General features: G+C 39.9%; 1 protein-coding gene across 12 annotated transcripts in view; it reads left to right on the top strand.

The window, feature by feature from the left end:
• Positions 1-27,242, top strand: part of pbx3b (pre-B-cell leukemia homeobox 3b) — a 90,428-nt gene that overhangs the window by 46,414 nt on the left and 16,772 nt on the right. For 8 of the 12 annotated variants that reach the window (XM_082188018.1, XM_082188019.1, XM_082188021.1 and 5 more), the window contains exon 3: positions 25,862-26,103. In XM_082188018.1, coding sequence (XP_082044144.1) covers positions 25,862-26,103 — 242 coding nt within the window. Of the gene's footprint in view, positions 1-25,861; positions 26,110-27,242 lie in introns of all 12 variants that reach the window. The other 4 variants (XM_082188013.1, XM_082188023.1, XM_082188020.1 and 1 more) reach the window with 1 other exon arrangement.

Genomic DNA, 27,242 nt, shown 5'->3' with positions numbered 1-27,242 from the left:
GCCCGTTCCAGCGCTCATGGCCTAGCTCTTTGGGCTTGCCTCCATCCATCTTTACAGTAGTGTAAGCACTGATAGCAGAACATGCTAGGTGTGACAGAACCTCTCCTCTTGTGGGTCGGACTTGACGTTTCTCTTGTGGAGAGTTATGGCTGTTTTGGTAAGACTGGCGGGCCAGGAGGGCTCTTTGCTGCAGGGTGGAGTGATAGATTCAGCTGCCTGAAGCATCCCAGTGTGTTTATCCATGGCTAGTATGGCAGCTTTCAGAAGACATTTACCCCATGATTTGCGATGAGCTTATGTGTGAATAATTAATGGCAATTAATCCTTAATTACAGTAATTAGGCAAGTCACAGGAAATTAAGCTGCAGCTGGAGAGGCCCTGCGCGTCAGGGAGGAGAAGAGGGGAGGACGCACAGGCGAATGTGGCATGGCGGTGCTGCTGGAGTGGCAGAGGGTGGCTTGGGTGGCACGGTGAATGCCGGTGTGTGCCCATGCGAGATTGGCAGCCTCGGTGTGGCGTGCGGTGACACAGATGCTCAGCGGGCATAGAGCCGCCTCACTGAAGAGTACACTAGCTGTACGAAGCAATACTCTTTCAGTTATCCCTTTCTCCCACAGTCCCTCATTCATTCTTCTCACGCTTTCTTTTCAAATATAGTCATTGACCCATTGCCTTTCTCAGATCAGAGGTCCAGGGAGATTAAGACAGCCATTTGAGTCATCTTCTTAATTCTCTTTTAATAAAACGGTAAATTTATGGCATTTCCGAGCACCTGGGCCATAAAGCAATCGTGCCAGGCTGCCAGGAAGACCTGGTGGGTAGAATTTCAGGCGAGGCATACTAACTCATCCGATATGCCAGCGAGACTCCTGATGAGCTGTCTGCGGCGAAAGAAAGTACAAGCAAAAAACACGAACTATTCAGAGAGCTTAAAATAGGCCAAAGGCAGATTTGTGCTTTTATTGGAGCAAGTGGACATGGGGAGATGTTTGGATTGTGTTAGCCGTTAATTGAGACGGGAGTCAAAGGAGACGCTGGTCTGTTTTTCCCATTTAGTCCAGAGCTCATTTGCGTCGTTTCATGCCTGCCTGTGTGAATTTCCGATCCTTTCTTCCACTGTTACTTCCAATTACGCTGTTATGCACATCACTAATTTGTGTGTCAGGGTCTCTGGATGAGCCTTGGGTTTTATCTTTGCCCATTTTCAACACAATATGACCTTCATCTGTGTTTTTCTTAGTGTTTCTTCGTGCCCCGCAGTCAACTTACATTTGAAGTTTCTAGGTGTTCCACAGGGTTCGATACTAGACCCTTTTTTAAGGTGTTCCACAGGGCTCAATACTGGACTCTTTTTTAAAAATATTATTTTAAAAAAATTGGAGGGGGGGGGTTGGGTACTTCATGCTTTACATTTAAAACACCTTAATAATATTTTCATAACTTCACATTCATGGAATTTAATGCTAACTCCTGTTGTTCCATTTTATGTTTTTTGGTATGATGGGATTAATTATAACTGAGAGCCTAGACTCGTTTTTTTTCGAATTCACTACAAGTTTTTGACAGTCTTCTCTCCTGTGCGTCATTGAAATGGCAGCGTGGGTTCATTTTTATAACACGGAGGGAGAAAGGGAGTGTTTTACTAATAGGGGGTTTAAGTGGCATGGTGAGGCACCCAACTGTGATATTACATTAACCCACCCTGCCTCACATAGCCTGCCACCGACGACAAGATTAAGAGAATACACACCACCCTGCTCTTAGCTCTCAAATACTCCACTTCAAATAATGAGAATTTATTGAGGAGCTCAAAGATGCTCCTCTCACACCTCCTTTACCTCTTCCCCCTCTTTTATCAGGACGCACAGCGGAAAGCATACCGTAACACCGCCAATGTGGATGTGCATGCTCTCTAATGATGGTGCGCCTGCCTTTTTCTTCTCTGTCAATTTACAGCAGAAAAATAGTTCAGTTCCACATAACAGTCACACAGTTAAATCTCATACCCTTTTATATGAGATAAAACCCTTAACCCTTTTAGCAGTCCATTATAATATGAGCTCAAGCATTTGCACACCATGGGTGCTCCGACTGTACTGATATTCAAGCATCATCTACATGCTCTCTATAGGCGTACATTTTTCTCTGTGGCTTCTTCGGATAATCGTACAGAACCCAAGCACCAGCGAGTCCTTTAGCTCCAGACAGAGAGCAAAGGAGGAAGAGAGGCTGGTGGTGTGAAGTGACAAGGTCAGCAGGTTCTCTCGTCGCTGTACAGAATCTTCTGGATAAGTGAAATAAATGAGGCAGTGTTAGCTGCTAACGGAACGCGTGTCACCACGATGCTAAAGGCTAACTGCCGACTGCCACGCCTTCAAATCTCTGGGCAGGCTAAGCTTCACCATCAGAGTAGATGTCCTGTTAAAGTGTCTGAGAAAAATGCAATGGAAGCAGATACTCATGTAGTTCATCTCACTGATTCAGTTGATACAGAAAGCAAGACAGAACAACATACTGTAGGTGAAATGCTAACAAAGCAGTTATTAGGTACATTTCATTAAATACTGAGAAATCCGAAAACCACTCTGAGATATTATTAACACTTTTAATCATTACTAGTCACATTAATAAGTGGGACCTTACTTTTTCATGTCCACATGACATTATATATATATATATCTTAATATATTGGGTAAAATATTAAACTTTTCTTTCATTCTTTTCAAGCAATGTTTCAGGTGCTACCTCTTTTTTTTTTTTTTACCTAATTAAAAAGTTTTTCCTTGGCAATATTGTTTTAATTTTTAAACAATATAGATTTCCATCATGTTAAGTCTTTTGTAAGATGCCTTTAACAAAAGCCAGTTTCCTAATGACATCATCTTCTTGGAAGTAAAATTCACTTTTGGCTAGAAAACAACAGCAAAGACATCAGTAAGTATTGCGTTTCTGGCATTAGTTGGTTCCATTCCATTTTGTTTGATCTAGTTAGAAAATTCTGCATATTATCAAAAGTATAATAATCAAGCTATAATCAATAAATGTGAAATAGTAAAGCATTAAAAGTTCAAAAGGTACTGCATAACAGGAATGATATGTAGTCACACCGGTTGCTTAAATTTCAAAACAATACTTACATTCCTCCCCAAATAGCAATAAAAGATTCATTTCAAAGTTTTTGTTTGACAGTGTCCAGGTCCCAGTAAGATGAAGAAAATCCAATTGAGGGAAAGCATAGGAGACTGCACTCAGCATTTGCGTTTTCTGAATACAGCATTTCCGAACAAGCAAACTTTATTGGAAGACGCAGCGTTATAGCTGGACGTGGACCTCAAAATGTAAACGTAATCGAATAAGGACGCAATTTGTGAAAAGTGGCCGATGCCCTAAGTCTAGCCCCCATCCTCTTTCCCCCATTCGGCCCTTGCACAATTAAACATCCAGGGCACACAGAAGAGGGGATTCGTGCAGAAAGTATGTAATACCATTAGCAGGCATTTCAAAGTGGGCTTTTATCCATGTATGTTTTTATTTTGTTTAAATAGAGTCCAATTGTTTTAATAGCAACGTTTTATTTTGAGTATTTGTATCCATATACTGTTCTTCATATTCATACTGTATACCGGTACTCACAATGGACACATTCTGCTTTTCCATCTTTTCACATCTTTCTCTCTCTCCCCCTCTCCTCTCTATATTTTTTTGGGCTTTAATTGTCCATTGCAGTGAGTCAGAGCCGCGCTATCAGAGAACATAAGTGCAGCGTGTTGAGGCTATTTCTCCCTGAGAAAACTCTGCAGGGCTGCACCAGTGACAGCACTACTGACGGGCTAATGGAGCAGTCTGAGTGTGTGTGGTTGTGCGCGTACGTGTGTATGTGTGTGTAAGGCTATACCTTCGCCCCTGCGCTGACCCCTTTGTGGGCTTGAATTCCTCAAATGTTTGCAAGATCAAGTCACTTAATCTGTGTCTCTGCTCGAACCCCAACGCAAAAGGCCTAGGAGAGAAGTAGAGATAAAAGAAAGGAGAGAGGTATTGAGATTGAGGGATACTGTACATTGAGGTCCCTGTGTTTCAGTCAGTAGGCACTAGGCAGTATGTATTATTTCACACTACCTCATATTGTCCTCCACCAATTGTTTTTGACAGGTAAAACGGTCAGGGAATCAGCAAGGGGATTCTATGTATTCCCATAAAATGGCAGGCATCGGCATTTAATCATAGAGTCTACGGTGTGAAACGGCTCTCTATTGAAATGTACGAATTTGCTACGCTGGGAATGGGGCGCATCCTCTTTACGTTGAAGACTATTCCGGAGGGATCGTTCCTTGAGATAGAATTCCGTTTGCGTCTCCAAACAGCACTCCCTTCGCCCGGCAATCACCGGTGCTCCCTTCATCAACTTGCAACAGCTCCCACTTGATAGGAGCAATTCATAATTTCAGCTCTGTGTCACACGCGCACACAACCACGGCCCACTCATGCCTAATAGCGAGCGAGTCTGAGGCAGGAAGAATAGGGGGTAAAACACGTCTGAGCCTTGAGAAATATTTGAGGATCAGTCAAAGATATATTCCAAGAAGTCGAATGCATAATATATACGGGGCCTCGTGAACATAAGCCGCTGTTTTGTTCCGCTCCTGTTTCCCGCTCAATCACAATGATGAAACAACAGAGAATGGGAGGAGGGTGGTGGGTTTAGAGGAAGGTTGGTCCTCCATGCCGGGCTGTGTGCTCATCTCCCGAGTTCCTCTTCCTGGGTGAAACGACAGTCGTGTGGTGGGGGAGCGAATGACTCCTCAGTCAGTGCGTGACACTGCTGTCAGTACATGCATTAATTATGCAGCCCGGGGCCACGGAACGAGAGCGGGAATGTGTAAGACTAGGACGGAAAGATAGGGAGGGAGAGATGAGAAACGGAGATGGATAAAGGAGACGTGTGTGTGACAGGACAAACAGTGGAACGAAATGAACTGTGTTTAAGAAATGGCCCCAGAGTCCATTTTAACCAGGAGGATTTCTGTAGCGGTACAGGGCCATATATTACGAATTAAGTCATTAGAATTGACGTAAACCTGCCGTGACCCTTAAAGTCAACATGAAGTCATCATTAAACTGTTTGTTTTCTTACTGCACGTTCCTGGTCTTATTTTGAACTATTCATTGATGCATGCTATGTTAAAGGATTTTTTATTTTTTTGTGTCTAATCGAAATGTAATTTGCTCTTTCATGAAAATGGCTTTCCTTTTAGTTTTTAATAATTAAGTTGTTTTTACTACTGCTGTTTGTTATTATTAGTTTGTATTTTCAATTTAGTTTTTCAATTTACTAAGGTTGGGTATCGTTTGAAATTATATACTGTTACACTTCCGTTTTCTTTCTCAAGTTTTTATGTTCACTTAAGACATAACCGACTATTTACGAAGATATTTTGACATCATTTTGTGTGTATTTGTCCGTCCAAGCACAAGAAGACACAAAAGTGAACTGAATTGCCGAATTGAGTTCTCTTTCGCATCATCTTGCGCTTGAATTGTTGAAAACCACATTAAAATACGCACACAGGAATTCATAAGCGGAATCGAAATTTTTATTTTCATATCCGATATCTGACCTTAAGTATCCGATTCCAGTATTAAGACTTACTCACAATCAATTGTGTTCTATAATGGTGTGTAATGCTCGCTTTTCACTGTCCAATCAATTTTGTTGGACAAAACCGAAAAATCATAATTTTCTTGAATATCTTTTTCAAATACAGCTTACAGAAATAAAATGGTTAATAGTGAATAATGTGAATAGCAATTTGCATGTTTTAGTTTCTTTTTTGCACCATGTATGCTATCATTTATGAGCTACCAAACAGCTTGTAGGTGAACTGTGCAACAGTTTTATGGAAAAATGCCTCTAGGAGAATAGTGCTGTTAAAGTGAAGAATCGAGTCTCGAAGCCATCCACATACCAAGACTTATTTACATTGGGACAAGTGACTGTTTGAAGAAATGTTTGCGTGTTCATGTTCATTTGGGTCGTCTGTGTTGTGTAGACAAGGCCAGCTGTGTTTAAGATATGACTCTGCTTTTTTAAGATGGACCAAACTGAACTGGACATGCAATGACAGCGAATCGCCAAGGCAGGCAGCTCTCCATGAGAGATGCTAATTTTAAACCCTGTCCTAGATTTAGTACAGCCTAGCACAGCAGTTTCCTTCCTGTGTGCGCACACATACTTACGGCTCACTGTGCTGTCTCCTTTCCTGTCACTCATCCCGCATCATCCACCATAATTCAGAGGTGATGCCTCATGACTTCTCACTGCCATCAGCCTTCTGCTCTGTAAGTGTTCCAAGGTTTGAGTCCGTGGCTGTCAGGATCTGTTCTATATTCAGATATATATCCACAGAAAGCAAAAAATAAATAAAAAATAAAATATATATATATATATATATATATATATATATATATATATATATATATTGCACGTCCAGGCAATATTGCACTGGAGCTTTTTTAATCAAATTCAAGTAGTCCTAGTAGTCAAGTAGTCCAAAGTAGTCCACAACATTTTTATTCCGTTGATTAGGAACTGCTACTATTATTCACTCTGAGATCTTCTGCGTCTTTATAAAGACTTAACCCTGCCGGATCCGGCATGCTCGCTTTGTAGCGCACACAATTTTGATCTCAGGAAAACTGCTGTTCCGTAACTGTCACCTGTCACTTCCATTTTTCCGCAACACAAAAGAACATATCTTGTATTACATGGAATTCCACAGGGGTGTTTCTCTTTCCTTCCCCCTGATCTCTGCAGTTATTGAAAAATAAATGCTGTTAACTAGTGTTTGAGTGGGCTTTGATTCAAATGGCATGAAAAGGAGCTGGTTGCTTTACTCTCGGGGAGTACAATTGAAACCATTAAAGAATTATTCACTCTTTCTCCGAATGTATTCATTTCTTTATTCTACGTGATCATAACCATATTCCTTTTGACGGCACAGTATAAAAGCGATATTAGCAGCCCAACACAGCATGGAGCTACATAGCCCCGGATAGCACGGTTCTGTGGAAAGAAGTAGGTGGCTCGAAGGAAAATCCATGGATTCGTTCCCAGAGGAATGACATGCGTATAGTGTAGCTTTAACTTCAGCCTCTGTTATACCTTAAACAAATTCACGCCCTCCCACAGACCTCTTAAATATTTAATTTGACAACTTTTTAATCCGTCACTACGCCATGATGAAGTAATTGTCACATGTCGGGAAAGAGAGAGAGAGGAGGAAAAAAAAAAAAGATTAAATTATACTTTGAAATGTGAATTGAAGTGATTTAAAAGGTGCCAGGCTCTTATTTGTTTTAGGACCTCGAGTAATAAGCCAAGGCTAAGAGAAATGGCTTTTCTCATGTACTTGCGTGTTTATCTGAGGGCTTTGGCATTACAAAGCCGAACTCCCTGGTGATTTGCCCAGGCTAGCGTTCCCTGTGATCCAGTGGCTGGTGGGGGCTTCAAACCATAACCTGTACTAATGGAGTTCATGGGTCTGCTCACTCACACACACACGGTTCCACACTCAGCAGTGCCGTACATGACCGATGACATTTTGTGAGTGCTTTTAAAACCTATGCCTAAACTATTGCCCTCGGTTTTGCTTGGATAATGTGAAGCGGGAGGCAAAGGATTTGGCGTTTGAAGCCAAAATATTTCTGTGTACGAGTCAAACTCCTGAGCTCACCTCGGTGACTAACTGTCTTTTCTTAGCACGCCTGATCTTTTCTGATCACAGATTAGCTATCACGAGAAAGACATAATGCCCTTCTATCTCATCTGCAGAGAATGGGAACAGGACAGATTATACTACCTATAATCTTCAGGGGCTGAACAGAATTGTATCCAACATCCCCAGTGTTAATTTGACCTTCATAATTTAATAATTTTAAACATTAAAAAGATAGATTTTATTTCGGGATGATCTATCCCTTTATATGTAACTATTTAATTCACACTGTCGTATTTGTCTTTCTGGTTTTAGCTTTTTCTCTAGACTTACCCACTGATTTTTTTTTTTCTCACCCTCTCTGCCTGGCATGGGAGGTGTGTGTGCCTGGTTGTGCCCGGCTTGTGCCCAGCTTTGCAGGGCATGGCGCCGAGAGCAGCGGGGCAGACCCTTCAGGCTCTCTCTACCTTTCATCCACTGCTGAAGGTGAAAGTGCCCCCTCAGGGTTACTGAGCTCTGCCCCTCCCAAAGGCTGCTGTGCAGGGAGTCAGATAGAGGAGAAATGATTAAAAAAATGAGAACTGCTGAATTTGCCCTTGTCTATAATATATAATAATGAAGGCTTTTTTTTCGTTTCAGAAATGAACTTTTTTTTTATTAAGGGACAATATTTGTCCCCGGGAGTTGATCTTCTGGGCTTTTTATCTTTATGAAGGCTTATTTTTTCAAACTATATTAAAACGCACAGCATGTCGCCCTTTTACATCAGATACTTCTATTGAAAATCTATTCTTAATCGAGTAATTATGGATGTTAATTATACAATTAAATCAAAGATAAATCAAATATAAAAGTAGCTGTAAATAATACAGATCATCAGACTTTATTTTCTTCTTTTATTCTGTCTTTCCATCTGTCCGTCCATCCTTTCTTTTATTCTATCCATCTTTCTTTCTTTCTTTCTTTCTTTCTTTCTTTCTTTCTTTCTTTCTTTCTTTCTTTCTTTCTTTCTTTCTTTCTTTCTGTTATTCCATCCATCCATTCATTCAACTGTGTTCATTGAGATGTACTGTTCAGGAAGTCAGGACACACACACACACACTCACACACACAAACCACTATTACCCTGTTTAGAGGCAGCTGAGATTTATGAAGTCCACATGTTTAATACATTTCATTTGGTCCGTGGGATTTGTACTTGCTTTGGTTTTTCTGTGTCCACTAGTGAAATATTCAGTCCATGCACAGCCAGTATTAATAAGGGACTCCAGAAGAGAGGGGGGGCATGACGTGCATAAACATTTAGTCCTTATAGACTTCCATGAGAAAATAAGGACTGCACGGTACATGTTAAGTGCTATGAAGTCCCAATACATAATGTCCCAGAGAGCAACAGCCTGTTGAGAAATGGAGAGCAGTGTTACATATTCCTGCAGGCCTTCTTGTATGTTAGACAGTCAGATATGAAGAGTGTGTCGACCAAGAGAGAGGGAGGCCCCAGTGTGAAATACCGCCCTGGAAAATTGAAAGCCCCTGCAGTCTCCCATTTTCAGAAGGAATCCATTCATTTGTAAACACATCCTATGAAGATGGCAGCTGGAGGAGTGCATGAGGCAAAAGGGGGGAAAATGAGGAAAAAGAGAAAATAAACAGATTACTCCACTGCCTGGTGTGGTCACTAAAATATTTGCTTTGCTTAAGTGCTGTTGGTTTTTCAAAGGAAATAAAAGAGAGCAAGTTAGAGAGGAAAACAGACCCTCATCTCTGAGGAACCTGCTAAGCAGGTGAGAGTTGTTTTTAACGGAGTGTTTGCTTATCTAATGGGCTTTCCATTTTGATGGCTCAAAGTGTCATCACTTCTCCATTTACACAGCAAACAGGAAACATGAATTAAGAGAGAGAAACAAAAAGATTGGACTCTTTCTCTCTTGACTGGATGAGTAATGAGGGCTAAAGAGAGTTCACAACCTGACTAAACAGCTAGCTGTGTTAGCCGCTGCCCGTAGCGTGATACTTGCTAGCTCTTGTGTTGTTTTGCCCTTGTGGCCGCTGATGCACTTGCAACGGCGGATGCTTTTGTTTACATGGGTAATGCGGGTGTATTTAATGTTGACAGATATGGCTTTTGGGTGAAAGCTAGCCCGGGTGGATTGAGGGGCCCATAATGTGGCTGTCATCTGCGCGAACAGAGGTTGAAGAGAAGCAGCCCACCTCCGTTTCCCCCTCGGATGGAGCCCGCGCTCCTCTCACTCAGTGGCGCTTGTATTTATGGACTGGTTTTACTGGCCTCAGATATGGCGCTTTTACACAGATCTGCTCAGACTCAGGGTTGTTCGGACATTTACGTTATTCCTGCTCTGAGTTACGTTCTCATGTAAAAAATGAGAGAAATTACTTGTAAGCCAGGGGAAATGTAGAAAACTCGTGACTGACGACTGTTCTCACACTGTGAACCTGTGGCATATGCACCCAAAATGTACCACAGTCATAAAGGTGTGAGATAAAGTTTAAAATGGAAAGTTTTATGGTGAGAAAAGTTTAAAATAGTCAATTAAATCACATTACGAGATATAAGCTCTGTAATGATAAATGCATATATATATTTTTTTTTTTTTGAGGGGCAGAAATGGACTTCCATTCAATACCTTTGTTTTCTTACCCTTGCAAAAAATTGTGATTGAAGCCATAATGATAGCTTGCCAAATTATTACTTTAAATCACTAATGTAAAAATGCTGTGGTCTACATACTGATAATTTCTGTCATAAAAAAAACACTCTGAAAGATTTTTACACAGTTCAAATTTGATTCTACATTAATGTCTTATGTTTTAAAATACTAAAAATAATTGTACAAATTTTATGGTATTTTTGTTGTAAATTACAGTTACCAGGGTAAGTTTTGCATGGGTACTTTTACTTTTGTTTATAGCATATAAAATTAACCATAAATTCACACCATATTTCACGCAAACTTTCAGGCTTCGTTGTGTATCTCCATGAAGCCAAAATCCATTACCAGAGAATTTCTATCTTATTAATGAAAACCCATGCAATACACATTTATAGTCAAATCTGTGAACTGCTGCAAAGCTCAAAAAAAAAAAAAAAAAGCAGCCAGAAGTTATCTGTGAAAGTCTCCCTCGCGCTAAGCCCTCGAGTTTATATGCACAAACACACAGAGCGCACAAGAAACGAAAGGGAACAACGAGAGCAAGCGAGACGGCGACAACCCCTCCTCACCCTCCTCTCCCAAATCCTAAACACTGTTTACTCATATTTTAAAATCAGCCTTTCCACTGCCCCACTGTGAGGATATCGAACTCATTCAAACACGTCATCTTTACCAAAGCTTATTAAAAAGACGGACACAGCAGCAGAGGATCCTCATTTTTCAGTCTGTGCTGTAATTGCCCAACACAGACTGGCGAACAACAATCGCAGAGAGAGGGAGCGAGAGCGGGTGAGCGGAGGCAAGGAGATAAAGGGCTTTAGAGGGCTGGAAAAAGGAGGGAGAATGTCTCGGAATCTCTCAATGGACCATGTTCCAATAAATCCCCTTGCATTTCAAAGGGGTGTGGGATTTCACAAACACATTTTGAAAGACGATCCTGTGAATCGAGCGAGCACTTTACGGTATAAGTGCCAGCTTCTTTAAGCTGAGAGAGCGAAAGAGGACGGGGGGGGCAGGGAAAAAGCGAGCGAGCGAGCGAGCGGGGTGGGCTTTTTGCGCATGTAATGTCTTGTGTTTGACCTGAAACTGCACTGGCTGGCTGATCTTTTGTGGAAATGATATACATGTGGAACAAAAACATAAGGCAATCCAATCTGAAAAGGTCAGTCGCCACTGCAGTCGGCTAGAAAATGGAGATGAAGTGTGTGTTTCCCCTCATGTTTCAAAAAATAAAAAAAATAAAAAAGGATAATAATAACAGCTTCAGCCCTCAAAACGCTCTTAAAGCTTCATGTTCAGCCTGAAACCACTGAACTGAGGTGGCTAAAAGCATCAAGTCCTGAGAAGAAAAGACGCATTGTTTGCTGGCAAGCTAGGCTAATGGTGCTGTTGTTGTGGAGAGCTTGCGTGCTCTCATTAACCCTCTAGCTCGTTAGCGCCGGCGGTTGCGCGTGCTTGACGAGCCCCGGCATCTCAACCTGACGCATGTCGTGTCAACGAGCGCTGTTCCTCGCCCCGAGACAAAGGCACATTGGCAAGACACTGGTCCACCCCGACCACAACCGACAAAACGTTATCCCCACTAATGTCTTCTCCTCCAATTAAATCTGTAACTGTTAATTACTGTAATTAGCTAAGCAAGACCTTTCTCTCTCTCTCTCTCTCTTTATCTCCTTCTCCACCTCTCTTTCTCTTCAGCGTTTAACGATAAGCTGAAAGCTGTGTTTGAGTGCAGTTTGAAATGGAAAGGTGTGATGTTGTGAATATTTGTGATTCAAATTTTAACATACTAGCTAAAAGCCAGAGGCCACAGTTCAGACCTAAACCCTTATTAAGAGAGATGTAAACAAATATTATTATTTTTGTTTCCATTTTTTCTTTCATTTGTGCTAAATTAAGGAAGAAAACAGCAGTAACTAGAGTAATTTATTTGATAAAAATACTGTTTATCTGTATTCGATGTTAAAAAGTTTTTGTCTTTGTATATTATTTTATTTACAGGTGTAGTGTTTATATAAAGAACCACCTTCATCTCATTCTTGGCACTGTGTAACACAGGAGAATTTTAGCAGACTGCACTGTTTTCCAAAGAGTTGGGGTTCCCATTGACTTTCATTGTATGGAAAAGAGCAGGACATTATGCTAAATTAGGGGTGGGTGAAATGAAAATCTTATTTAATAAGATGAATAATCTTTCTTCACAATAACAGTATATGTCATGGTATAGTTAAATTGGTTATTTTATTTGATCTTTTTTAAATCTTTCTTAAAGCTACAATAGCTATTCAGTCAACAGCACAGACGCACAGATCCAGGATATTAACACACATCCACTTTTCGCTAAACTGTTTACATTCACTTAAGAGTTAAGACATAACCGACTTTTTTTATTTTGACATAACACTGTGCGTATATGACCGTTCAAGCACAAAACACCACGAAAGAGATTGAATTCTGGATTGCATAGTGTCTGAGAGGCGGCTTTCTGTTTGTGCTTTTCGGGTTTGTGTCAGTCAGCGCAAGTGCATAGGCTTCTATTTTATTCAAGGCTTATCTCACCTAATAACTTTAACAGCGATATAAAACGTCCATTGATAAATATTTTGCTATATTGCTATAAAGTAAATTATGACATTTTGGGTGAACTGTCCCTTTAAGGGCTGGTAAATAAAGGTTTACCCTCTTTTTTATTGTTTCCCAAACTGTTCATGCTTATTAATAGGCCGGTGCAGGTGAACGAACCGCTTGTAGGCATCAGCAAGGGATTTTACAGGAATTTCAGGGAACTTTAGACCATCATACGTGTTCCTTCACACCTGATTTGTGTGCTTGTGCGCTACGTAATGGATTTTGAAGAGTGTTATTGCTGAAATAATTGCGTGCGAGTTCTGTGGTGAATGCGCATCCTCTGTGATTGGAGCTCCGCAGGTTTCCTGCCTCAGGATGCTGAAAACAAGGCAATGCTAATCTGTAATTTGGAGTGTAGTTCTTTCTCGGAAAGAAAGAAGAGACCCTTCAGAGGGAGCTCTGTCTCTCTCTCTCTCTCTCTGTCTCTCTCTCTCTCTCTCTCTCTCTCTCTCTCTCCGCTCCAGGCGGCAGAGTCTTTGCTGTGGATTCACTGCAGCCAAATTTAAATGATGGACTGTCAAGTCTGGCACAGAGGACACCATTGCAAAAAGTCATTTCTTTGGCACTGGATCACGGCCCAGCTGTATGTTTCTAACGCTGCTTTTGTTGTTTATCAACACACCCTTGCACATACACGCACATTTAAAAAAAAAAAAGACACGCACATGTGGGCATCTGACATGCAGGAACACTCCAGCGCGCTCACATATCACAGCGAGAGAAATGAAGAAACCAGGCAGAGAGGATTCTGGGATTAGTGCGCCTGTATATTACAGCAATATTCACGTCTGCCCAAAGCTTTTTATTCTTGCCTTGCATGCAGTCGTGCTCATGCGTGTGTGTATAATGACACTAATACACCAGAACCTGCCATTTGTGTGTCCTGTGTTTTGTATATGTGTGTGTGTGTGTGTGTGTGTGTGACCTGATTTTACATACTTCTCCGTTGCCTAATTAGGCAGTGGCGGAGAAGGACGAGGCGGCTTGCATAGATTAGTTGCCTGTGGGTATTTCATAAGTGCCTTTCAATGACACATTTGCATTATTTGCTGGGGGTGTACATTAAGAGGCACACTACCTTGGCCACAAATGAAGGCCAGGAGCTTAATAAGACAAGAACAAATAACCTAAGCAGATATTAACATGAAATATGACAACCCAAAGCAGGCTAGAAATTGAGAGAGTCGAATTGGAAATGTACAATATTGAAGTGTAACAATGCTCAAAGCACATATACATATTTCATGGAATACTGGAAATATGAAGATATTTTGTATTTGAATGAATGAAGAGACCACCGGCATAATCTATTGTGGAGTTAGAAAGTTTGAGTCATTTTAACGATTTTAGACAGACTTAAATACTTTTTTCTTTTGCCAAATACAGTACAATACAATACTGCTGTTAATCATTAAGGTTTGCATTAAGTTAGAAAGATAATAGAGCTTTATGTGAATCATTTCAGCCTAATTATTCAAAAGAATCCACTCAAAACTAAGATTGATTTTCAAATTGGATCATCAAATCAGTAGAGATTCATATCTTATCCATACTTTTATTTTTCCACTTAAGTTTTCAGTTAGGTTATAGATTTCCACTTGGTTAGATTAGAACGCTTTGCGAAAACGTTTAGACAAAAGAGAGAACAAGTTCAAAACAGTGATTTGTTTGCAAATTGGACATCTCTAATCAATAGAGATTCATATCTTAGCATTGCTTTTATTTTTCACTATGTTTTCTATTAAATTCGAATATAGAGCACTTTGTGAATCGTTTGTGTGTGTGTGTGTGTGTGTGTGTGCATATTTCAGTCATTAAAGAAGTGGTTCAAAATAATGATTTAGTTTCAATTTGGACAACATTAATCTGATTTTACTAGTGCTTCTATTCATAATTTTGTTTTTGATAACACTTTGCAAATTATTAAGGCCAAAACAAAGAAAAGGTTCAAAACAACAATTAAATTTCCAAATTGGACATCACTAATCAGGAGAGTTCATATCTTATCGATACTTCTATTTAAAACTTTGTCTTCCATTCGTTTTTTTTACGTTTTTTTTTTTTAATGTTTTTAGATTTATGTAACAGTTTGGTTCAGTTACACATAACCAGTTCAAAACAACAATTAATTTGTAAATTGGCCATAACTAATCAGAAAAGATTCAAATCTCTTACTATGCTTATGATTAGGTTATATAGATTTCCTTTAGGTTACATGGGTTATAGAGTGCTTTATGAATCAGTTAGACTGAATCATTAAAGAGAGCAGGTTCAAAAGAGCAGAATACCTAATTAGTAGAGATTCATATCTTATCACTACATTACATATATTACCATTAGGAGTGTTTTGCGAATCTGTTCGACTGAATCATTAAAAAGAACTGCTATTGTGAAATTAACATCATTAATCAGTAAAGATCAATTTATCACTGTTTTTGATTAGGTTATATAGGTTCCCATTAGGTTACATGGTATATAGAGCACTTTGTGAATCAGTTTGATCGAATGAACCTGTTAAAAGTAATGATTTGCTTGTGATTTGTACTTCACTACTCAGTAGAAATTCTTATTTTTTTCTTTTTATTATTAATAAATAAAGGCTGGCTTTTTAATTGCATTGCCAACAAGTTCTGCGTCCATCACTATGTGTACCAAAAAAATGCTGGCTACAGCATCTTGACCAGTGACTAATTATGCATACTGGCTAAACAAATGATTGAATAAAGCTCAGCCTGGCCAGAGCCAGTGACCCCGTGAGATCCAGCACAGGAGCCCATGCTGAATAGGTCCCGTCAGGTCACTGTGTGTGAGAGAGAGAGTGTTGATCTGTGTCACAGTGGCCTCGCTCTCTGGTTTGGCTAGCCTCCACACAGACACACAAGCAGGCCTGCTCGCTGACCACTGTGGTTCTTGGCCCCAGGCCGACTCCATGTCCAGGAGGGCACACAGACACACACACACACAAACACACAAAGAGGCAGTGACAGAGGCCCTCTTGTTTAGACACTCTCACTCTTTCTCTCCGTCTCTGTCGCGCTTTCTCCGTCCTCTCCCTCTGGACTCTCACGCTGCGTGTCACTACAGACAAATGTCAGCTCCTCAATGGGACAATGATTAATTTTGGTGTGCTTGGCAAAATGTCTACAAGATGTTTGTTTGGGTTATCTTTTCCCACCCCTGTCTTCTCTCCCCTCCTCCTCTCCCTCACCCTGTCACAAACCTCTTTCCTGGGGAGAGGAAACACATCATCATCTAGGGACATCCAGGCTACCTGAACTGACAGGAAATCCTCTACTCTTGACTGCTGCCACTTTTGGTCACGTCTCTCTCTCTCTCTCTCCCCCGCCTCCCTCTTTCTTTCTCTTTTAAAATGTAGATGTTTAAACTTGAATGCCCCATCCCAGCTCTGAGGTTTGTGTGTATTGTCACGCATCGCTGTCAACAGTCCTGATTAGCTTATCATTCCGTGCGGAGGGAAGAGATACCGTGTATCATCAACATCATCTTCCTCCCAGTCGAAGTTGTACTGCTCCATCATTTCTCTTTCCTCCCGCACTCACTGCCATCATGTCTCCCAATCTGTAAACACTGATCATTTACCAACCTTGTAGTGCATTTTAACATTCCACCTACCTCAGCAACCAAACACTTAGATGTTCATTAAACGCAGTACTAAGCTAGTTGGCTAAATGACACCACCAAATGTGATTGGTCTATCCAGAGTGCTTTATGGAAGTGGTTCTCACTTCAGAATTGTGGGTAATGTAGAATTTTCCTGGAAATGTCCTGGATTTGTAAAAGAATTTAAAGGTGCAATGAAACAGAAGTAGTGACGAACTTTTTTTTTTCTCCATATTGTGACGTACATCTGAGTTTAATGGATTATCGGAAAGAAAAAGACAATAAGTAGGGTGAGGACTTGATTCTATTGCAAGGGCAACGTTTAGGTGGGCTAAATGATTGGAAAAGTCCTGCATATGTCACCAGAGAGAAGTCTGTCAGTTCACTGGAAGATCCAATATTGGTCACACTTCAGATTAAGGTCCAATTCTCACTTTTAACTAACTATTAACTATGACTTTTGCCTCAATAAACTCCTAATTACTGCATATTAATAGTTAGTAGGGTAGTTGTTAAGTTTAGGTAATGGCTAGGATTAAGGAATGTAGAATATGGTCATGCAGAATAATGCATTGATATGTGCTTTATAAATACTAATAAACAGCAAATATCCTAGTATTATGCATGATAATATTTAACTAGTTAATAGTGAGAATTGGACCCTAAACTAAAGTGTTACCAATTTTTTGTTTTTGAAAATAAAAATAAAACGCATGCACAGATTAATCATTCAATTTAAGATCAATAACATGCATTTAGAAAACGCATTGAGTGAAATTTCACTATGTCGACTTCACCTTGAAATTACACTGATTAGTGTCTCTATAGAGAAAATCAATAGGATTTGTATGTGCATAATCCAACTGTTGCGTTCTATAAGCATTCCAGACTTTATCCCAATAGTCTTTCTATTTAAAACTTGCGTCACTATCTCTGTTGTAACATTACATTTAGAAAATGTCCAGCATGTTAAGTCTGTCAAAGTCTACTGTCTGGGCAGGCAGTGAGCGTGGTCTCGCGGTACAACAACCCTATGACTGTGGGGAAATAGAGAGCCTCTAGTGTGTGACTGGGGCTCTGATTTGAGCTGGCTGAGTCGATTTGGTGGGAGGGCGCAGTGCGCTGGCCTCCCCAGTGCAGTCTCAGGTATGGTAATTAGTCTGTCATTAACATTGGGAATAGCTAATGTGTATTAATGTGTTAATGGCATGTTAATTACCCTACATGTGAGAGCGAGAGAGAGCCCGGAGGCGCTTTCCCTTAGTGTTTTCTTTGCCATGTGGATGTAGGCCAAGACTCATATATGGACACGCAGAGAAAGACACTTGAAGATGCATTAATGTGGCTGATTTTGTGGTTGTTTTACTTGGCAGAACAACATATTTTTATCCACTTTGATCTTAAAGTTTTTTCAACAGACGTGACAGAGAGGTAGATTGTGTTGTTTAAGAAGAATATGTGTGTTAGCGTGTATGTCCATGTCCAATCCGCATCGTATTTGCAAAGCTGATTCGATTACAAAGGCTCTTGTAATCTTGCTTTGTTTCTGCTCTCAGTTTAGCATTATCTTCATCTAACCTGCCATCACCATCTTGAGGATACATACAGTACACACTTTCCAGTTTGTTTTTATACTGAGCTAATGATGTTTTCTATTCTTTAACCATCACACAAACCTTTTACATTTTATTTAACACATTATTTACTGTGTTTATTAAGCCATTTTCTTTCTGGGGACATTTAGTCGGCAAAACTGCCCCCACATACGCACTTTTCATGGTCATGAACGACTGAGCACTGAGCTGTTCTGAGAGAGATGACCTTTCTAGATATTGACAGGAAATAAATTCCCTTTCGATTAGTTAGCTTTGGGAGACCTGCGCCGGTCGATGCAATTAGACGTGCCATGGTGTCGATAGGCAGCGGTTTGCTGCAGAGCAACTCATTGAACAGAAAGAGAAGGGATGTGGGGTTATGGGGTCAGTCGGAGGTGTATTGAACTGAACCCACAGACCGTGGAAGCGTGAAAGAGAGCGCTCGAGAAGAAATCACTGTTGGACCGCTCGCATGCAGGGATAACTGAATCATAACTGTATTTTTTTTTTTCCTGTCTCCTCATGTTGCTTCACAAAACCAGATGCTCTTCCTGATATGAACAAACACAGGGAAGTATTTCTGCTGTCAGCACATCACGGTCGGATTTCAAGCCTCCCGTTAAATGGATAAACTGAAAACAAAGAATTTAGTTGTCTGTGGTGTTTCTTAACCTTCTGTACCGCCAAAGCTTCAAGTACTTTTTCATCAGTATAAACCCAAAATATGTTCTTTTAAACATAAGTTACACTACTGTGCAGAGGTTTGGGGCCAGCTTGCTTTTTTATTTAAAGAAATTAATACTTTTATTCAGCAAGGATGCATGACATTTATCAAAAGTGACAGTAAGGACATTTATAATGTATTTCTATTTAAGTTTAATCTTTTCAAATATGGATTTTTAAAAATGGCATGGTTTCCACAAAACAAAAAAAAACAAAAAATTAAGCAGCACTACAGTTTTAAAGGAAGCATTTCTTTAACAGCAAAGCAGCAAACTAGAATGATTTCAGAAGGATCATGTGACACTGTTTTTGTTTTTGTTTTGTTTTACAATATTACTGATTTAAGTGTATTTTTGATCAAATAAATGCAGCCTTGGTGAGCATAAGAGATGGCTTTCAGAAATATGAACACATCTTACTGACCCCAAACTTTTAAATTGTAGTGTATATTGGATATATTAATTTACAACAATTGATAGTGACAGTGAAAATAACATACTGCAGAAAACAGTAACTTCAGTTTGAGAAACTAGAAATAGAATCGAATATAATATAATATATATATCTTTATATATAAATATTGCTTTAGCAAAGCAAAGTTGAAATCCCTGGTTGGGAATCACTAGTCTGAGGTTTGTGTAAGTGTAAACAAACACACATCCTCCCCAAGTCACTGACCGTACCAAAGGGGAAAAAACCGACTCAGTGGTGCTTGTGTGTGTGTTAAGAGCTTGGCACGCTCCAACACTGCACATTAACTCAGCGGGGATGAGTCTTTATGGCTCTCATGGCCACTCTTAAGTGATGGGAGTAAACAAGGTAGAGGTCAGAGGTCAGTCGTAAGGGCATGCCCAGTGCCTAAGGGACAGATTGAGGAAGAGAGACAGGAGAGCAGGTGTAAATTCACCATAATTGTTGTGACGGCACACAGTTGTCTAATCCTTGTCTATCACAGAAACATTGTGTCTGTCTGGTGAGTTTACTAAAAGTAAAAGGCCCGTTTCACACTGCATTGTCCGTGTTGGACGTGCAGGCCTAAGTGTATAAAATCTTTTTTTTTTAAAGATTCGTAACATGCCAGCAACAGTTCCCCCTTCATCGTGTTGTTCATTTTGAGCTGATGAAATCGAGTGACAGGCCTAAAGCACGCGTTTAATTGAGGCTGGTTCTGCGCCGTACTGTGTATTTTTAGGGAACTTGTGAAGGTGAAGCTTGGCCTCCATTCTTCAAACGAGCTCCCAACCCCCTATTGTCCATTTACCATGATACCCGCAACGTTGCATCAGACCCAGCTGCTTTTTCTGTCGCCTTGGCTCAAGGTTTAAGTCCTAAGGAACTTGCATCAGATGGAAAAAAAGTTTAAAGGCAGAAAACGAATGTTTCGTACTACTACCACGGATTGTTGCGTCAGTTCGAAGGTAAAAGGTTTGGATAAAGGTGCATGGTGTTTACACATGCCGTCAAGCTTACGCTGAGAGAGTGAGGTATTAGGTAAATCCAGTGCGGATATCTGTGACTGAAGCAGTGGAAATTCTCCTCTGCTTATTTGCAGCTTTACTGCCAATGAGAGATCTAATCACCACAAAGCCTATTTTACCAGTATCATGGCACCATGTTTACATTGCTCATCCTAAAAGTGTTATTAGCTGCTTAGCTTAAAGGAAACCACAGGCCTCGGGATGAAATAACCCGCTGTGTGGATGTGATAGCACTAATTCATTTCAGACATATTGGGGTTTAGTTTGAAGTGATAAAAGTGTTGTTGCAACTGAGGAGATTTGGTTGTTTCTTATTTGTCCGGATCCTCTGTGAGCCGGAAGTTATATGAATAGTGTCGGTATAATAAAATGGATAAGAATAAAGATTAAGAGAAGTGAACAGAGGGAGAATATCAGAGGGAGAAGAGAACAGAGGGATTATCCAAATGGAAAAGAAGGAAGATATGGTGAAGTTACTTATGAGTGTGTAAAGAAAAGGAACAGTTCTTATAAAATTAAAGTATAAAACACGTTCTTTGAATGTACTCTTTTTATTGATGTTGGTTTGGAAAACTTTTATATTTTTTTAGACTTTTTCATAAGGATCTTGCAATAATTTTCCAAATAACTGGTTTCCTTTTTAAGGACTTCATTTTTAATAACTTTTTCCATTATGATGAACAAAAAATGTTAATGTTAAAATTAAAAACATGCTTGTCATAGTCATTGTTATATATATTTTAAATAATTAATAAATTGGATACATTTGAAAATTAAATTAAATATGAATAAACTTGAATAGATTTGGTCAAAATATTACCCTTATAAAAGATGGGAAAATGTACATTAGCTGAAAGAGAGAACTGGAGCACCCAAAAAGACATGTGGGAGTGAACGGAGTAATGATACAACAGGAAATGACTTGACTCTTATTTCTGTTGTTAAAAGAAAGTGGCCCCATAAACCACAACGCTGTTTGCTTGAAGCTCTTGCAGCAGGTGGAGGTGGAAGAAAGGAGGGGGAGACGAGGAGGGGGTCCTTGTCTACAAATGTGCCCATTATGGATGGCTCTCCTGGGCTGTCGTGGCACCAATGCACCCGGTCTACAGCCTGGAGGGGCCCGGCGCGCTCTCCGCACAGCCGAGTAATCATTTTTATCCCCGCCATTTCCCAAATAGAAATGGACACGTATGATAAAAGTGTCAGGGCCAGTGTGGGCGACAGGACCTTCTAACTGCATTACATGTCACATCCTCACGTCCCTCTCTGTTTTGCTTTGCCTGCGAACGGCCGTGTTATTGCTCGCAGGAACTTGGCGGTAATATACAGTGCGAGACAAGCAGCTCTTTATGGCCTCAGATTATTTGGTTTGAATGAAAGTGCTGATTTATGTCTGTTTAAGTGAAAAGCTCTGTAAATTCCCTCAGCTGCGTTTCCTGTTCTGGTCCTTCAGGAGCGACTGAGCGGAATGGTAGTGACAACTGAGGCTGGTGTGGAAATGTGTCAGTTTGTGGTATATTTAATATACCTGACAGAATCGTGAAAATAAACCAAAACTCAAAAACTAAGCCTTACCTCCTCTAACGTAACACAAATCAAACGCAAACCCAAACATACCCATACTTTCATATACTAGTGAGACCGCAAATCATCGCATCATCTGGAAAGAATCATGCTTCTTAAAAAAAAAAAGAAGCCATATTTGTGTACAGACGTCTGATAAACATCTTAAACCGCAGACAACATCTGCTGAATGTCGTTCTAACATCCGACAAGCTAATCCAGATGAAAACGTACACATCAAATCAGGCTTGTATTATAGTAACTGAAAATAACATTTAAAAAATCTTAATCTTATTTTATTTCAGCTAGTTGCCAAAGCAGCATTTCTCATTTTCTTGATGTACTAAAATAAAATGACATTTTTATTCAAAATAATAAAAACCATGGACAGAAAACACACTGTAAAATTACTAAAACTTTAACTAAAATCAAAATGAAATCATAAAAAACGAATTTATAAGAAACAAACTAATTCAAATTTGATCAAAAACTTACTAGTATTAACTTGATGTACTAAAATATCTAAACTAAAACTTAAAAATCAATATAAACTGTATAGATGTATTTAAAAAAAAAACTAATAAAAATAACAAACGTACAAAATTACTAAAACTTGACCTAACATTAAATAAAATCTCAAAAACTTAAAATATAAAAATAAGAAATAATTCTAAATATTAATATAGGATCAACTTGATGTACTAAAATAAATAAAATAAAACATGAATAAAATCAATCAATAAAGACATTTATGTTTTATAGTCTAATAAAAATTACAAAAACACAATAAAATGACTAAAACAAAAAAAAGAAAAGAAAATAAGAAAGAGGAATGATGTCTCTGCGATGTAGATGTGATATAGTGATTCTGATTGGTTCTGTGTGTGTATGTGTAGTTGTGTGTCTGCTCTTGGAGTCAGTGGAGCAGGGTCATATTGTCCCTGGTGTGGCCTTGGCTCTACACGCTGACACTGCATTGTCCAGCACGGCCAGCTGAGCGTCTCACACAAATGACCTCATTCATCCTCTGCCTCTCACACCATTACACCCCATGGCCTAATATCAACAGCACATACATGCACTAACACCTGATCAATACCGCACGGGCCAGGCAGCTCCTCCATCGGCAGTCTGGGCTGAAGGTGCCGCTCTTTAAGATTTCTCGTGTTAGCTGAGTAAATGGTCTCTTCAAATTGACAGCATCTTGTCTTTGTTTATTTACAAAAGTGGGTTAGCTAGAGTGTCCGTGTTCGGTAGGGGTTTGTTTGTACTGTTGGTTTGCTCGCCGTTGATGGATTGTAGCTTTTGTGAGTGAGTGTGTGTGTGTGTGTGTGTGTGTGTGTGTGTGTGTGTGTGTGTGTGTGTGTGTGTGTGTGTGTGTGTGTGTGTGTGTGTGTGTGTGTGTGTGTGGTTGTGCTTTATGGGAGCGAGTCTTGAAGTCTGTTTACAAAACCATAAAACAAATGTGTAAATATTTGTTTATGTTGTAATGTGCACAAGAACTGGAAGCGACTGTAGCGTTGCCAATGTATGGACCCTTTAGTCAATCATGTTAGTATGTACATACTGTATGTATTCAAACTTTTTTTGAATTTGAACCACATACAGTAAATAAACTGGTTCCCCCCCCCCCCCCCCCCCCCCCCCCCCCTCATTATACTGTTCTTTTATTTGTAAACTACCCAAATGTAAAATCATACATTCTATCTGAATAGCTTTAAACGGTTTGGCCATCAAGAATACCTGTGTGTGTGTGTGTGTGTGTGTGTGTGTGTGTGTGTGTGTGTGTGTGTGTGTGTGTGTGTGTGTGTGTGTGTGTGTGTGTGTGTGTGTGTGTGTGTGTGTGTGTGTGTGTGTGTGTGTGTGTGTGTGTGTGTGTGTGTGTGTGTGTGTGTGTGTGTGAGAGAGAGGCTTAGCTGGTTGCCAGGCTTCCACAGTGCAATAATAAACTCCGTAATCTCCTCATTTAGGATTCAGCATCTCACAGTATCTTAATGAAGCCTGTAATGAAGCTCTCAGAAACTCTCAGAACCCCCAAATCACCCACTAGTTAAACCGTCCAAAATACCCAGACCAACCACAGCATACACATTCTCGTCTTAGTCCTACATTTATGGTGATTTTTCACCCCCTGACTAATAGTATGTTAATTTCAACTCATTTTTATTCAGGTTTAATGGCTAATTTTGTTGTATTATTTTTGTCTGGCTTTTTAAACTGCAGAATGCATGTCATGCCTGTATAGGTGCACATTCTTATGTGTTTAATGAAAGCTAATTAGGATCCACTGAAATATCGTTTACTCTGAAGTGTGTATCAATGGACATTTTGCATTCCCATAGTTCCTTATTTAAAAGGTAAAATAAAATGTCAGAGATCTGTGATCCGGCCGGCTCTAGATACAAAGAACGTTGTTCCTTCTGGTTAACATCATTGCTACTATGAAAGTAGAATTCGGGATGTGTCCCAATAACAAAGACTGAAGGCCGCAGCCTTCTTCATATTCTTCTTCATATTCTTCTTCTTAAAGGCACCATTACAAATACATGTTAAGATCAAATCGTTTGATTAAAATCTTTCACTAAAAGAACTTTTTCTGCTTCATTATTCTCCCATATGAATGGAATTCATTATGCAAACACACAGAGAGAGGCAAGCATGATGAGGAAGTTTGTAATCAATCTTAATGGCTCTTTACTGCTCTGAGGTTCATTATGAATATCAGGCAAACACAATGAGCTATCTTTCACCCTCATATCGATTGCTATGCAAATTTACATACATTTCAAGCAGCCTTGCCTCTGTGGAGAGCAGAACCGGGGTTGTATAATAAAACAGTTTGTTAACAACAAAATATAACGGCACTTATGAGAACACTTTCTGCTCATTATTACGCCGTACCCGTGATTTCGGACCAGTAGGCGAGCGCGCTGAGGCACAAGTACATGCATGCCTTTCTGTTTAGCATCGCCTCAGCGTGGAGAGGTGCCATCACGCTGTTGAGTGTGTGTCAGTCGGTGAGTGTCCCTGTCATGTATGGCTGTGAGTACACACACCGTGTGTGCAGTGTGCTGTGAAAATTCGAGAAGGCAGCACTGCAAAACAGAGGAAAAACAAATTCGTACCTACGGGCCTTTTCAGCACTCTCTCAATACACCCCCAGCACCCTGATCCGTCTCACTTTAACTCAAGCATAGCGATGGGTCGGAATGGACGACGTATTTTTTCTCTAATACAGTCTGGAGTTATTTTCGCCTGTTGTGACAGATAGTGGTATTTGCTGCCAGACAGAGGCTTGATTGCAGAGCTCACAACCCGTGTGATAGTACGTCAGTGATTAACGCCTATATGAAATTCAATCATTCGTCAATAATTAATTCACTCTTTCATCGTTCGCAGCTCATGAGGGCAGCAGACAGGCACAAGCGAGGCAGTATATGTCTTTACATTATCTTTGCTTTTTCAAGAGCATCAAGAACGTGTTGCTGGACGGTTGTTGCGTCATGTGAGAGTGTAGTATCCATTGCATTCCTTTGAAAAATAGTTTCAAGGGTTATAGTGATCATGTGCTTAATGGGATAGTTCAGACAAAAATGCAAATACTCATCATTTGTTGTTCCAAACCTCTTTGGCTTTTATATTTGTTCAAAACATAAGATGTTAATAGGGTCCAATGGTGTTTTGGGCCCAACTGACTTTAAATCGATTAACAAAAACATTTTTTAAAATCTAGAATTTTGTATTCCACAGAAAATAGAAAGTCATACCACTTTATGATAAATTGATTTAAGAATATAAAAAAAAAGCCATTGTGGTCTCACTTCTACCTCGTCATGTCACTGACCAATCTCTTGTTTTTGTTTATCAGGTCTAAGTATCCGCGGGGCTCAGGAAGAGGACCCACCCGATCCACAGCTGATGCGTCTTGACAACATGCTTCTGGCGGAGGGTGTGTCAGGACCGGAGAAGGGTGGAGGATCGGCGGCGGCGGCCGCGGCGGCAGCAGCGGCCGGCAGTCCCACTGACAACTCCATTGAGCACTCTGACTACAGGGCCAAACTCTCCCAGATCAGACAGATCTACCACACCGAGCTGGAGAAATATGAACAGGTGAATGTCAGTACACCCTATAGTCCAATAAGGCATTATCAGCTTGCAATGTATATTTTCTTTCTGAAGGTCCTGTTTGACTTCTCTATAAGTTGCTCCAAAAAAAAAAAAAAATAGAGAGAAATAATACATTTTCATATAATAGTTCGTGTCCATATAACTAAAACCTAAAACCTTTTCCAGCCTTCTGAAAACACCTATATAGTTGTTACGAAGCCCAATCTGATTGTATGGTACAGAGCCAAGAATATCACAAAATAACTTTTTATCTGCATTCACACATTTGCATTGATCCTATGAGTGTGAATAATCTCAGCTTGCTGTTCTGTCTGAATAGATGTTTTCCACTGAAGCTTAATGACAGGTTTAAAGGGAGACCTAGAGGCCTTCATCTGAACTGAAGGTGTCAGAGGTCTAAACCTGAGCAAGCATTTTGCATTTTACAGTCCTGTCTATCATGATTACAACTGAGAGCAAATGTGATTTATGGTGGTATTCAGGCATTAGGACATCTTCAACTTACCTGACCCCTGAACAACAGTAGTCTAGACGTCCTCTTATAAATATTGAGCAGACGCTTTTAGTTACATTGTGGAGAGCAGCCTCTGATTGCATAGTGCATTTGAGAGTGTCGCTATGCAGGACTGGCTGCTTCATTGAGGTCATGTATTGATTCTTTAATGGAGCTGACATTAATTTTTGATTCAGCGCTTTAGTTATTTTCCTCATAATCAAGGGCAAGTTGAACGATGGCCTTTCAATCTCTTTTTGATAGTTTTTTTTGTTGAGATACGATATAGTTAACATGCTGGATGTTTTGAAGCGACGTCTAGAAAAATTTAAGTTATAGCTGTATAAATAGTCTATTGTCCCTGGGTCAATGACATGATGCTCATTTTGCCCAGATCTATATCCTTTTTTTTAATATGATTTACATAGGGTTGTCAAAAGTACCGGTACTTCGGTACCAAGTCAGTACTGGAATTAAAAAAATATGATGATACTAGCATTTCTGTAGTACCGGTAGTCATGTCACCTTCATTCATATAGCACTTTTTACAATACAGATTGTTTCAAAGCAGCTTTACAGTGAAGCAGCTACAGGTAGTACAGAGTACGGATATATTCGGTACCCGCTG

Source organism: Leuciscus leuciscus, assembly GCF_965113295.1.
Source record: "Leuciscus leuciscus genome assembly, chromosome: 13".
NCBI classification, from domain to species: domain Eukaryota; kingdom Metazoa; phylum Chordata; class Actinopteri; order Cypriniformes; family Leuciscidae; genus Leuciscus; species Leuciscus leuciscus.
Note: the sequence above shows the minus strand (reverse complement) of the source record. Positions and strands in the feature narration are given on the sequence as shown.